This window comes from Antrostomus carolinensis, unplaced genomic scaffold (assembly GCF_000700745.2).
Source record: "Antrostomus carolinensis isolate BGI_N321 unplaced genomic scaffold, ASM70074v2 scaffold25691, whole genome shotgun sequence".
Taxonomy (NCBI): Eukaryota; Metazoa; Chordata; class Aves; order Caprimulgiformes; family Caprimulgidae; genus Antrostomus; species Antrostomus carolinensis.
The window spans coordinates 3,776-15,658 of NW_010292386.1; the positions used below are offsets into that span (position 1 = coordinate 3,776).

An 11,883-nucleotide genomic window follows, 5' to 3' on the forward strand; every position below is an offset into this window, starting at 1 on the left:
GTCTTTTCAGTGTAGATAGACCAAGTGCCTTAAAGACACTGTGAATTTCACTCCAGATGTATCCTTTCCAGATTAAAGACTCCATAACTCAGAAGACTACGGGTTTGATGCGAATGCAGTTCTGGAGGGAGGCTGTGGAAGATATATACTGTGATAACCCACCACATCAGCCAGTTGCTACAGAACTGTGGAGGGTAAAATATACCTTTATTGTCCTAAAATTCACTTAACTGAAATATTACTGTGGGAAATGATGTCATTGTTTTGTGTGTGCTGTGTTGCATCGTTAACAGCATTGTTTTATATAAAACAGATAATGTAAGTTGTGTTTGTGTGTGGTGTTTTAAGTTACCTACAACCAAAAAGCAGAGTTGGAGAAGGAGGATATTTAGGTATAACCTGCTTGGAAGGTCCGACTTCTGTGAACCATCTGTTTTTTTTCTCTTCTGCTTAGGTGAAGGATGGAGTAAATTCTGTTGAGCCGTCAGTTGATAGCAAGTGAACTGCATAGGTATACTTTCCTGAGCCAGTGCTCGTCCTGCCTGGAGAGATTAAGCTGTACAAAAAGACAGGAGATTAAGATCAGAGGTTGAACTAGCAAGTAGGGTATGAGGAAAAGCCCAAGACCTCCATGCCTAGTTACTGGATAATAGGAAGAATCTTAATACAGTCTGCTTCTTGCATCAGAGGGTGCTTGATGACTTCTATTTATGTATTATGTTTTGCACAGATCCTTTTGTGTGCATTGAGTACCAGGAAATGCACTTGTGAACTTAACAATGCATTGAGAAACAGGGAATGTACTTGTGAACTTAACAGTTTATTTTTACCAAGATGCCGGAGTTCTGCAGGCACTAGAGCATCACACATAAAGTACACCTACAGATCTGTTCCTCTTCTGGTTGTGGCCAAAGAAACAGAGGCTTTCTTCTGGTTTATTTTGTTTCTAGTTAGGCCTGTCATTGGTATGTCTGATGGATGATTGAAGGTCTGAAGGCAGTGTAAATTGATTTGCCCTTGATGCTGATATAGAACCACAGAATATTTTAGCTTATATCTCTGGTTTTTATCTCTGGTTGTCATCTAGTCCAACTTGCTACTCAAAGAGAATCTAACATCAAAGTTAGATCAGGTTGTCAGGGACACATTGAGTTGAATTTTGAATTTCTTCAGGGATGGAAATTCCATACATTGCTAACTTGTCATCTTAGAGCCATGGGCCACGGCAAATCTTAGAACCTTCCAAAAGAGCAGCTTCCATAAGGCCTCTATTCTAGAAGATCAGAACCTGCATTTAAACTAGAGATCTCTAAGCTCCTGGACAGGAAAAGCTGCAGTTTGTGTAGATCTCAACAGCTCAATACAGTTAACGTAGATCTATAGGTAGGTAGGTTTATGGACCTGCTGAAAAACAGGCAGTGAAATGTAGAGTCTTCATCCAGGTATTTATCTGCATTGTTCCTGTTAAAATCCTGGGAAAAGCAGGACACTCACTGTCCTGCTGGGTTAGAGCAATGCAGTTCCTGTGGGATTAGAGCATTTCACTTGTTGCCATCTTGGCTTCACATCCACTCTGCTGCACTTCTGACACCACAAAAATGAGTCCTTTCCAAATCCTCTTTTAGTGATTTTTGGCAGTGCTAAAGCTGTGGCCTCTCCATTACTCTTCCTCCTTCAAATGTGAAATAAAGCACAAGTGAGCATTTGTTCCTGTCTATCAACACTCATGTTTAGATTAAAATTGGGATTTAAAGAAGATAGAGTTTAACTAAGAGAAAACATAGGTAAAGCCAGAAAGCAAAATGAAAGAAAAACACCCGTTACAGTCACTTTTAGGAGGACCAGAGCTATTCATAGGTGTCTCCAGCTCAGACAAAGTGCGTGCCTTAGCCACAACAAAGCCCTCGTGCAGTTAGAATGAAGACTTGTAAATGTTCTGAGCCTTTTTATGGGATTATGGGAGTTGAAGATGCACCTAGAGTGATATTTTAATGCAGACATTAGAATGCAGAATTGGTAATTTTGCATATCAATCTGTGCCTTTGCTTTTTATTTCCTTCTTTCTGTCTCTCTTCTAGCATATGGCAAAATTCCCAGGAACAAAACCGTTTTCTCCCAAAATACTTTTGTCTCCTTTCCAAGGAGGAACTTGCTTTAGTGTAGCTTAACTTATTTTTGTTTCTGGAGATATCCTCTCATTTAGTTGTCTGATTGAGTCGATTAGGTACAAGTTAGTTTTGGGTATGACTATATATTCATTCAACCACTTTTCATTTCAGGCTGCTTGTTTGTGTGCATCAGTGTGGGGTTGAAATGTTTATTAGCAGAAGAGTAACTTACAGAAAACCCAAAACACTGTTGTGGTTTAACCTCAGCTGACAAGTAAGCACCATATAGCCACTCATTCACTCCCCCTGTGGTGGGATGGGGGAGAGAATTGGAAGGACAAAAAACTGGTGGTTGAGATAAAAACAGTTTCATAATTAAAAAGAAATTATAATAATAATTGTAAGGAAAAGAGGAAAGAAAATAACAAAGAGAAAAATAAAACCCAAGAAAGACAGGTGATGCAAATGAAAACAATTGCTTACCAGCAACTGACTGATGCCCAAGCAACCCCTGAGCACAGCAGCCCTTCCCTGCCAACCTCCCCCTTCGTTTTATTGCTGAGCATGACATCATATGGTCTGGAATATCCCTTTGGTCAGTTGGGATCAGCTGTCCCAGCTGTGTCTCCTCCCAGCTTCTTGTGCACCCCCAGCCTATTTGCTGGCAGGGCAGTGTGAGGAGCAGAAAAGGCCCTGACGCTGTTTAAGAACTGCTCAGCAGTAGCTAGAACATCAGTATGTTAGCAACATTATTTTCAGCACAAGTACAAAATGTAGCCCCATACAAGCTACTATGAAGAAATTTTTAACTCCCAGCCAAAACCAGTAGAACATTCAAATATAAATCCTTCAGCTATTGAAATACCAATTACCAGTCATACTCCTTTCTCACAAAACAGAAAATTGAATTTGAAGCAGAAGAAAGAATTTGTCTATCTCTGTGGTAAGATTTCACCTTACATAGGATTTATCTGAAGGAAGACCAGTATAAGACAGCCTAGATCTGGTTGCGACATAAGATGTTGAAAAACAATTCAGAAAGTATTTCTAGGAGCTCTCAACACTGCAGAGCACTGCAGCGAACTAACTGTTGAGTTTGTATTGGGACAATTTTGATTTTCCAGAATAAATACTAAAATAAATACTAATTTATCATGTTAAATATTTCCTGAAGTTTTGTATATCCCAGAATACTGACATTTGGATTCCAAGAGTTTTATGCACTAATGAAGTATATAAATAGCCTTTAATACTATTTCTAGAATTATTAATAGCTCAAACCTATATGGCAACCATATGGTGCTTGTTCTTACTTATCTGTCCATTTTGAGCATGTGAAAAGTGGGGCCCAACTCTCCATTCATTTCTGTGGACGAACCAATTTTCAAAACTTCTGAAAAATGAAGACCTGTGTGTTTGAATCAAGGTAGCTTAAAATGGATATAATGTACAAATTGGGTAACTTAGTAGAACTGAGTTTGGTGCTTTAGGTCTTGACCTGTGGCTGTTTCAAGGATTTCATTTACAACATGGTAGTCAAGACAAACAAGTGAGAAGCAAAACTGGAATTTGTAGTTGTAACTAAAAATTTGCCTGTGCACGTATGACGTACTTTCTCAAGCAGATTTTGTTGAATCAACAAGAAGATCTAGTCTTGTCAAACTTTGAAAAAGTATTTACAAATATAATGGATGTAAAGAAGTTGGAAGTGAGCTCTAAAGGCTAAGATTGAGAGAATTCTGCTCCGTAAGTTTTGTTTATAAATATTTCTGTGTGATTGTAGTCTTTCTGACAATGTCCTCTGCAAAACTCAGTGTGTGTAAGTAAGAGGACTGGAGGCAAGTTGATAGAATGAAGTGGTGTGGGAAGGAAGTCAAATGTAAGATAAGAGCCAAAAGACAAATGTGTGAATATGAGATGCTGTGGGATACTTTTTTAAACAAAACCATAATATTCATTATATTCCTTTGTTAGGATGCTGTCTTTATGGTACATATTGGTATGTTGTACTGATGTTTTCTTGAAAATTTGCAGGGGAAATTTTTTATTCCTTGACTCTGAAGAAACTGTTCTCTTTGGAAAGTGAACATAGTTATCTGCAAATATTTTGTGGGAACATACGGCTCCATGAAATAATAAATTACTTAAAAAATATTTTTTTAAAGAAATGCTTTAAAATCTTGGCTTGATGTCCAAGATTCCATTTCTTTTTTTGCATGCAACAACTTGTAACAAATGCTATTTGAAAATTTTTGTACAAAGATTCTAATTTTCCACTGACGTGCCACTTTCATTTAACCCAGTGAATACAATCCTTGTAAGAAAAGAATGATCTAAAATATGTCAGCCTTCAGAATACAGCACTACCATCACTTTGTGTACATTAACATGGATGTTCTATTTTATAATTTTCAGGCTGTCAAGAGGCATAACTTGACTAAAATGTGGTTCATGAAGATCATTGATGAAAGAGTAAGTGTTTACCATTCAAAGTCTGATTCCAGTTTTAGTCACACTTGATTTTTTTTCCCCCTTATTTTTATGTTTGTATGAAAAATAGAAGCTTAAGTCATTAATCTTTTCCAGACAGTAGTATTTCTCTTTAAGAATGGCATTGCTATATTTCCTTTTAATTCTTCCTTGATGTCCCTGCTCATAATTTCTACTCTTTCTGGCCAAACTGTAGTTTGTAAATCCACATCTTGTTCCCTACTCCAATAACCAGCATATCTGTGCTCATATTTTCTGTTGCTGGTCTGTATTCCTGATGTGAAGTGGTTACCCCTAGAGGTAATCCATTGGGAGTTACACTTAGATACCCTTCTGTATGTAAGTGAGGGAAGTTCCATCCTATGGGATTAAGTAGCAGGTCTCCATATGCAACTGTTAAGAATTCTAGAAAACTACATTTTAATAGAAAAGGAAATGAAGATGCGCAAGAAGAGAAACTCATACCCGGTCTCTTTATGTGCCATTCCAGTCCTGCTCCGAGAGAAAGGACATTGTCCATATTGCAAAAAGTTACACAAATCCACATCATTGGCATCCCCTCACTCCTCGTCACCTCTTTTCTTACCATGTCAATGCCCCTAAATAACCTTCCCTTGTGATGAGTCATGGATACAGAATCTCAAAAATTAAATGACCTGTCTGAACCTTTCTGACACACTTTACTGCTTCTCCACATGGCTGTGGAGTTCTTTCTAAGCAGTACTCTAAATTGGAGCATTCAAATCACATGAATTTTAGAATATCCACCCTTTTACATGGAAAAAACAAGGAAGAATTTCACCAGTATAGCAATGCAGCTACCAGCTCTTGACACGAGGGCAAAAATGAATAGCTGAGGGCAGGAATTTCTTAACTTAGCTTTGCTGCTACAGTCGGTGTCTCATGAAGTTACACCTTGTGAAAACTGATGATCCGTTACTTGCTGAGTGTCATTGCTATGAAAGACTTCAGGCTTTTTTAATCTTAAGACTGGTATGTTTTAACCACAAAAGCCACTAGGACAGGAAGAATTGTGGAGGATGTTATATTTTTGGATGTATTTGCATATGACTTTGAAACCTGTGTTTTTGGTGGATTGATTTTTGTGCATGTTTTAAGAAATACATTCCTATTTATCTAAATTTCTCTGTGCTTCAGGTGCAAATTAAGTATTAAAATTGGTAATGCCGTAGTGTAAGAATACCATATGATGTTTTGTTTTGGCTGTATCTTTTTTATGTAGAATTCTGATTTCTTATTATTGCAAAAGGTTATATTTGCTCGAGTAACCAGACTTCACTACAGTTATATGTAGTTATTTGGTTATGTTAGACGTGCTAAAAGCTTTGGTGACTACTTCTGTCTGAGTTTATACTCTCTTATCTCTTAATTTTGTTCTTTTTTTTCTAATAGTGGATTAGGCTGACGTGACTCTAGTAATAAACTTGTACAAATAGCAGTTATATTTACGTTTTACTGAAGTTCTGTGTTCATATTACAGGAGAAGAATTTGGATGACAGAGCATACCGTAACATCCAGGAGCTTGAAATGTATGCTGAGAATACGCAGAGTGCTCTCTTGTACCTCACCTTGGAAATGCTGGGTAGGTGTTTTCCTCTTTCTAAATCTTGTTGATGACTCATTAGTGCAGGTACAATATTTATTGATGTTTCAAAAAGCTCACTCTTTTTCCACTGGAGTTTAATTTCAGTAGAATTTGCCTTAGGTAATACTTCAGATATTTTTTGAATGCTCAACCATAAATCTGGAATCCTGCTGTACCTGTCCTAGAACTATGTACTTTCCTTAGAAGTTGCTCAGTGGAAAGCTTATTGAAGTGTGGGTTCCTACTGTTCTTTTTGTTGCTTTGTCTTCTCTTTTCTTGCTCCCATTACAGACCGTGGTAAATTCAGTTCTTCACCATATTTTCTGATTGTCCCACTTGTCAGAACACGAAGTACTGTAGGTCTTCTGCGCTATATTTCAGTGATGTACACTGGTTATTGTGAAGCAGCCGACATCCTGACCTATAAACTTCCCCTGGTGATTTTGTAAATTTGAGTCTGAACCCTCTCCTCTTCCTAAAAGTAGGTTAACTATCAATATGAAAAAAACCACAAGAAAGATGATATGATCCTTGTGGTTAAGAGCTAGTATCTGTGTCATGTCACACATTGGGAAAGAACTGTTCCTTTGCAGGGAAGAGGAGGGTAACTTTCTCTGAGGTGTCTGTTGCATTATGGAAGTATTCCTTGTATGAGCTCAGATGTAAAAGAAGGGTGAGAATTATTATTATTTAGTAGTATTTAGCATTGGAGCAGCAATATTTTCCTCTTGCTTATCAGAATAGTCTGATGGAAGGCCAGTGCTGAGGTTAAAAGATTTTAGAAAGAAAAAAGAGAGAGAAGTAGAAAGAGAGGTATGGTGAGCACATTCTTCTTAGGAAGGAATGAGGAACCTATCTCTTAACATCTGATGTTCGCTTCCTCCGTGGGAAATCAGTGAAATGTTGCAAGTGTCTTTCTGAACTTCTGATTGAAGAAATGTAGGAATATGAGAAGTGTCAACATCTTCCATTCTGAGAAATGTCTTCCATCCTAAAGGAGTGAAGTCATGCTTGGGTCACTCCTGATACAAGTCAGATAATCCTGTTCTTGAAAGTCTGCTATGGGGGCTCTGGATTTTCTATGTGCCCTATTGTCATGTTTAATTTCTCTAAAATATACCAATGTAACAAAATGTCTAAGCAAAAGTCTCCTTCACTGCTTATCAAACAGTTAACTTCTGTTGTTATTTCCACAATTGGAGAAATTAATTGAACAGCTTTTCTTGGTGTCTCCTGTCAGCAGTCTTTTCCAGACTATGTGAACTTGGTTTTGTTACAGGTCACATTTGCTAAATTTCTTGTGCTTCTTAGCTTCTTTGTTCCTGACCTGTCTCCAGATTGTGTGTATCTCTTCTAGTAGCAGTGCTGCTTTATTCTTACTGATTTTGAGTTACTTCTTTTGTCAAGCTCATTTTGGCTGGTAATCTTGTCCAAAGTCATGGTACTTCCTCTGAGCTCCTGTCATTTAAAAATATAAATATTGTGCTCTCTGATTCATTACCTAAGTAGTTGAGAGTTTAGTTCTCCTCAATAATTTTGTTAAACCTTTTCAGAACCTTGCTTTTGGGATATATTCCCAGGTTGAGCATGAGTCATTGAGCTCTTTGAGCTTTTTTTATTTTTAATTCCTAGTTATATGTAAAGCCTGAGCTGCCCATGCAGTATCAGTAAGTTACATCCATTGATTCCTCCAAGCCACGCTCTACTTCCTGCTGCCATGGCCAAAATAAGTCCATGTAGTCTGCCCATAGCCACCGTTTCACAAAGGCTTCTGAGACCCATGCAAAGCTCAGGTGGGCTTGGGCAGTGACTCTGGTGTGCCCAGTATCGTTTTGGGTGTCAGTTAGGCTCATTGATCTGCAATTCTTGTATCCTCATTTCTTTCTTTGTAGTATGCTGCTTCTGTTAGAGCCTTTGCAAATTTTAATTTCCATTTTGCTTTAAATTTTCATTTTATCCTGGGTCAGTCCTGTGAAAACGTTACGGCTTTATGATCAGTCTAAGCCAACTTTGTGTGGTCTTGCCATGAAGAGCAATGGTGCTGCTCTGCCCAACTCATCTGCCTCTTCTTTTAGTCCTTGCAGTTGTGTGACCATGCAGTAACTGAAGTTAGTTTTCCATTGCTTTGGTGATCTGATTCAGTTTGCCATGCTACTGCCTCATTGCTGATGGCAGCACAAGGGAGGTGGCAGAAATACAGGTTCTGGGGTGAAGCATAGGGTCATTCTCAGTGGCCTCAGTGCGCTGCTGAATCGAAACCCTGCTGGGAGCATTGGTGCTTGTCAGGAATCTCACACTTGAATGATTTTTCTGGCAGGAAAAACAGTTTGTGGAATGCTCTTATCTTGGGAGAGGACATGCCAATGAAAATGAGTTTGTGTATTGATGTTTTCTGTCTAAATAGGTGCTGCTCTGCTAAGTATACCCTCTGCAGAAACTGCAGGAAGCTAAGAGGCATCTTGCTCCTGAATCTGGAAATCAATGAATTCGCTTGCTGCTTTGCACCTCTGAGAGGAGATCTCAAGGCAATTTATGACATGGACAGTTCTGTCACAGACCATTGCACTTAGCTTTCCTTAAATACGACTGTGATATGCATCAGGGAAGGCTACACCTCTCAAAAGGCCAGACAGTATGTTTCTAAACATATTATTTCTGCAATTTTAGGTGTGAGGGACATCCATGCTGACCATGCAGCCAGTCACATTGGGAAAGCACAAGGCATTGTTACCTGTTTAAGAGCAACTCCGTATCATAGTACAAGACAAAAGGTCTTTCTTCCCATGGACATTTGTATGTTGGTAAGAGAAGCAAGTTGTCTGGACTTGAACAGTATAGTGTTTAACTGAGTCCCTCAACTCTAGATATGAGATCATAATTTATTAGGCCAGAAACAGAACACCTTTTTTTCTTTATTTTAGCTCTTTCTGCTGTGGCCTAGTAATATGCCATTGTCATGGCTTTATATCTTTTGGGAGATGAGAGGAGTGATCTTCATTAAACTCTAGAGTTTCTGGGTTGGTTTTTTAAGTGGGTTTTTTTTTTTTTAATGTAGTTTTTTAATTTTAGCTTTCAGGAATTTTTCCATTAATGTTTGGAAATACAGATAGGGAATGGGGCCTGGGTTGGGGGTTTTTTTGTTGTTGTTTTTGGGTTTTTTTCCTATCCCCATAAAGGAAGCACTGTGAGAAATTTTACTTCTGAACAACCTTATTGGGTTTCTCTTTACTAACTTTTCATAAACGTGCTGGTGGTTTTGTTTTTTTGTTTTTCTGATGTTGGCTTTTTTTGGTTACATATTTGCTAGCTGTAAGCATACATTCCATACATTGCTGTAGGAGATGGTATAGTCCTCCAATATAAACTCTACACCTAATTTGCGTTGGAATTTAGCAGATTTTGCAATTTGGGTAAAATGGGATTAAATTTTTTCATTAATGTTTTCTAGCTAGATCTGTAGCTATTGCAGGTGTTATTCCTTCATCTCCAGTCTTTATTTTTAAATGTTAATGCTATTCTTTTTATAGTTAACCAAAGCTTATGTAATTTTGGTGATGCTTAAGGCAGTTGTGTTGGTATTTTCTGCATATCATTTCAATACAATTTAAAGTCTTGATTTGAAGTTTAGTAATTTAGGTAGTTGCAAAAATGTAGATACTAATATGGGTCAGGTTTGTAAGACTGCAGAAACAAGCTGCACCCTGCTTTCAGCCCATGTGGTGCTGGTTGGTATGGGAGACCTTCCAAGTTTTTAGCTTTTCAAACATAGCCTGAAATTTCACATTCATTCCTTGCCATGGAAGGTGTTTTACAGTGAAACTGTAAACCAGCTTGTATCCCTTCTGTGCAGACTAAGCATCTTGTGAGCATTTCAGCTGCTGGCAAGTATCACAGAGTTCTACTGGATTCTCTCTCTTGTGAAGCCTACCTGCCTACCTTCATACAGCTTTCACATGTCTGAGTGTTGTCGAGAAGAACGGGCAACTGGTGCAATCCTGAATATACCATATTATGTCTTACACTGGTCGCTATAGTCAAATGATAAGTTTGGAGTTGGGTTTTTTGGGGGGTTTTGGGGTTTTTTTTTTTGTAGTTGTGGTTTGGTGGGGGGGTTTTTGTATTCTTTATTTTTATTTTTGTTTGGTATTTTTGCAAGCTTTGTGCACACCAGTCCCAAGATTATGACTTGATTCATAAGCCAGCCTAGGTTCTGTGTTAGCTGTTGCTGGCTTTCTTCTTAATATCGATTGTTGGATTATACTTTTAAAAATTGGGCATCTAAACTGATGTAAATTCCCAAAACTTTCAAATCTGACTTGATTATCTGGCTGACCACAAAGTCTTTAGGGATCAAATTCATGCAGAGAGGGTCTGCAGCAACTGTGCTTTTTGTTTTCTTGATTTTTTTTCCAAGTGACTGACCAAAAAAAAAAAAAAAAAAAAAAAAAGAAATAAAAAAGGAGGGGGCAATGGTAAAAAATGTAGGCTGGTCAGTCTTTTGTTGTTAGTTTGGTTGCTGGGACAGGTTTTTGATTAGCTAAAATAGAAACTTGTTATTTATTGATGGTTTTTCTCTTTTTTATTTTCCTTCCTGTGTCTAGCATGGAGTTTCACAAGAGGATTTCATAAGAGGCAAGCAAGAGAAAAATGTAAGAGATGTTATTTATGACATTGCCAGCCAGGCCCATATTCATCTAGAACATGTGAGATTCCTTCCTTTTATTTATTTAAATAAACATAATTGATGCTAATCTTCACAAAGCACTGTGTGTGTCTTGTTAGAAGACTTACAGCTGCATACTTAATTAAAAATATTTGACCTCTAATTACTCTGAGAGTTTAAATTAAAAACAAAACAAAACAAAACCACACATAAAACCTTTAAATGTTACCACTACTTCTGTATCAATATTATATTTATCTATATGTACAGGAGGCAGTTTACTCACAGACATGTCCAATTGCATATATGTAAATACTCCCTAAAAGCCTTATTGCTGGGAGAGAAACTTCAAGCAGACTTCTATAAATGCAACTATGTGCCAGCAGGGGATCAGCACCATAGAAAGCACTTCTGCACATGGTACTTCACAGCACAGTGGAACAGCAGCCAGGAGAGCAGAGCATTTTGCCTTTAACTGCTGGTTAGTGTGTGTGGGACTGGGGATTAATTCCCTGACGTGACCAGCCATGCTCAAAGCTGTGTTGGGAAAGGTGCTTTCTGTTTATTTCTTTTCTGACTCACAGCCAAGTGAATTAGGAAAGCCTTTTATTTGCTTGGAACAGTAGATGATGAATCCTGAAGAACTGCAGAGTCCTACTGTATTTTTCTTTAATGCTCTTATTTTAGTGACATTCCGAATTGCTTGTTGGTACATAGTACAAAAGCAGAAGAATGTTTCGTCAGCAATGCTGTGTCTGCCTTATCTGGAAAACAAAACTTGGAAGAAGCACTGTATAGAGTTTCTTATGTTTACACGTACATGTATACTTTGAGTATTGCACCCAATACTTGTAGTTGAGGTAGTCTGGAAAGATACCACTCCAAAGTAAAGAAATGCCAGATTTATCTCTACATTTACACTATTAATATCATAAATAACAGCATTACCTGTGATCACAACATTTTATGCAGTAAAGGTAGGAGAGCCCTTCTTCATTTTTCTGAAGGTAAAATG

General features: G+C 37.9%; 1 protein-coding gene across 4 annotated transcripts in view; it reads left to right on the forward strand.

Moving 5' to 3' along the window:
- Window positions 1-11,883, forward strand: part of NDUFAF6 (NADH:ubiquinone oxidoreductase complex assembly factor 6) — a 16,259-nt gene that overhangs the window by 943 nt on the left and 3,433 nt on the right. For 3 of the 4 annotated variants that reach the window (XM_029087212.1, XM_010176954.2, XM_029087213.1), the window contains exons 2-6: window positions 72-194; window positions 4,524-4,580; window positions 6,100-6,202; window positions 8,873-9,006; window positions 10,807-10,908. In XM_029087212.1, coding sequence (XP_028943045.1) covers window positions 72-194; window positions 4,524-4,580; window positions 6,100-6,202; window positions 8,873-9,006; window positions 10,807-10,908 — 519 coding nt within the window. The remainder of the gene's footprint in view (window positions 1-71; window positions 195-4,523; window positions 4,581-6,099; window positions 6,203-8,872; window positions 9,007-10,806; window positions 10,909-11,883) is intronic. The other variant, XM_029087214.1, reaches the window with a different exon arrangement.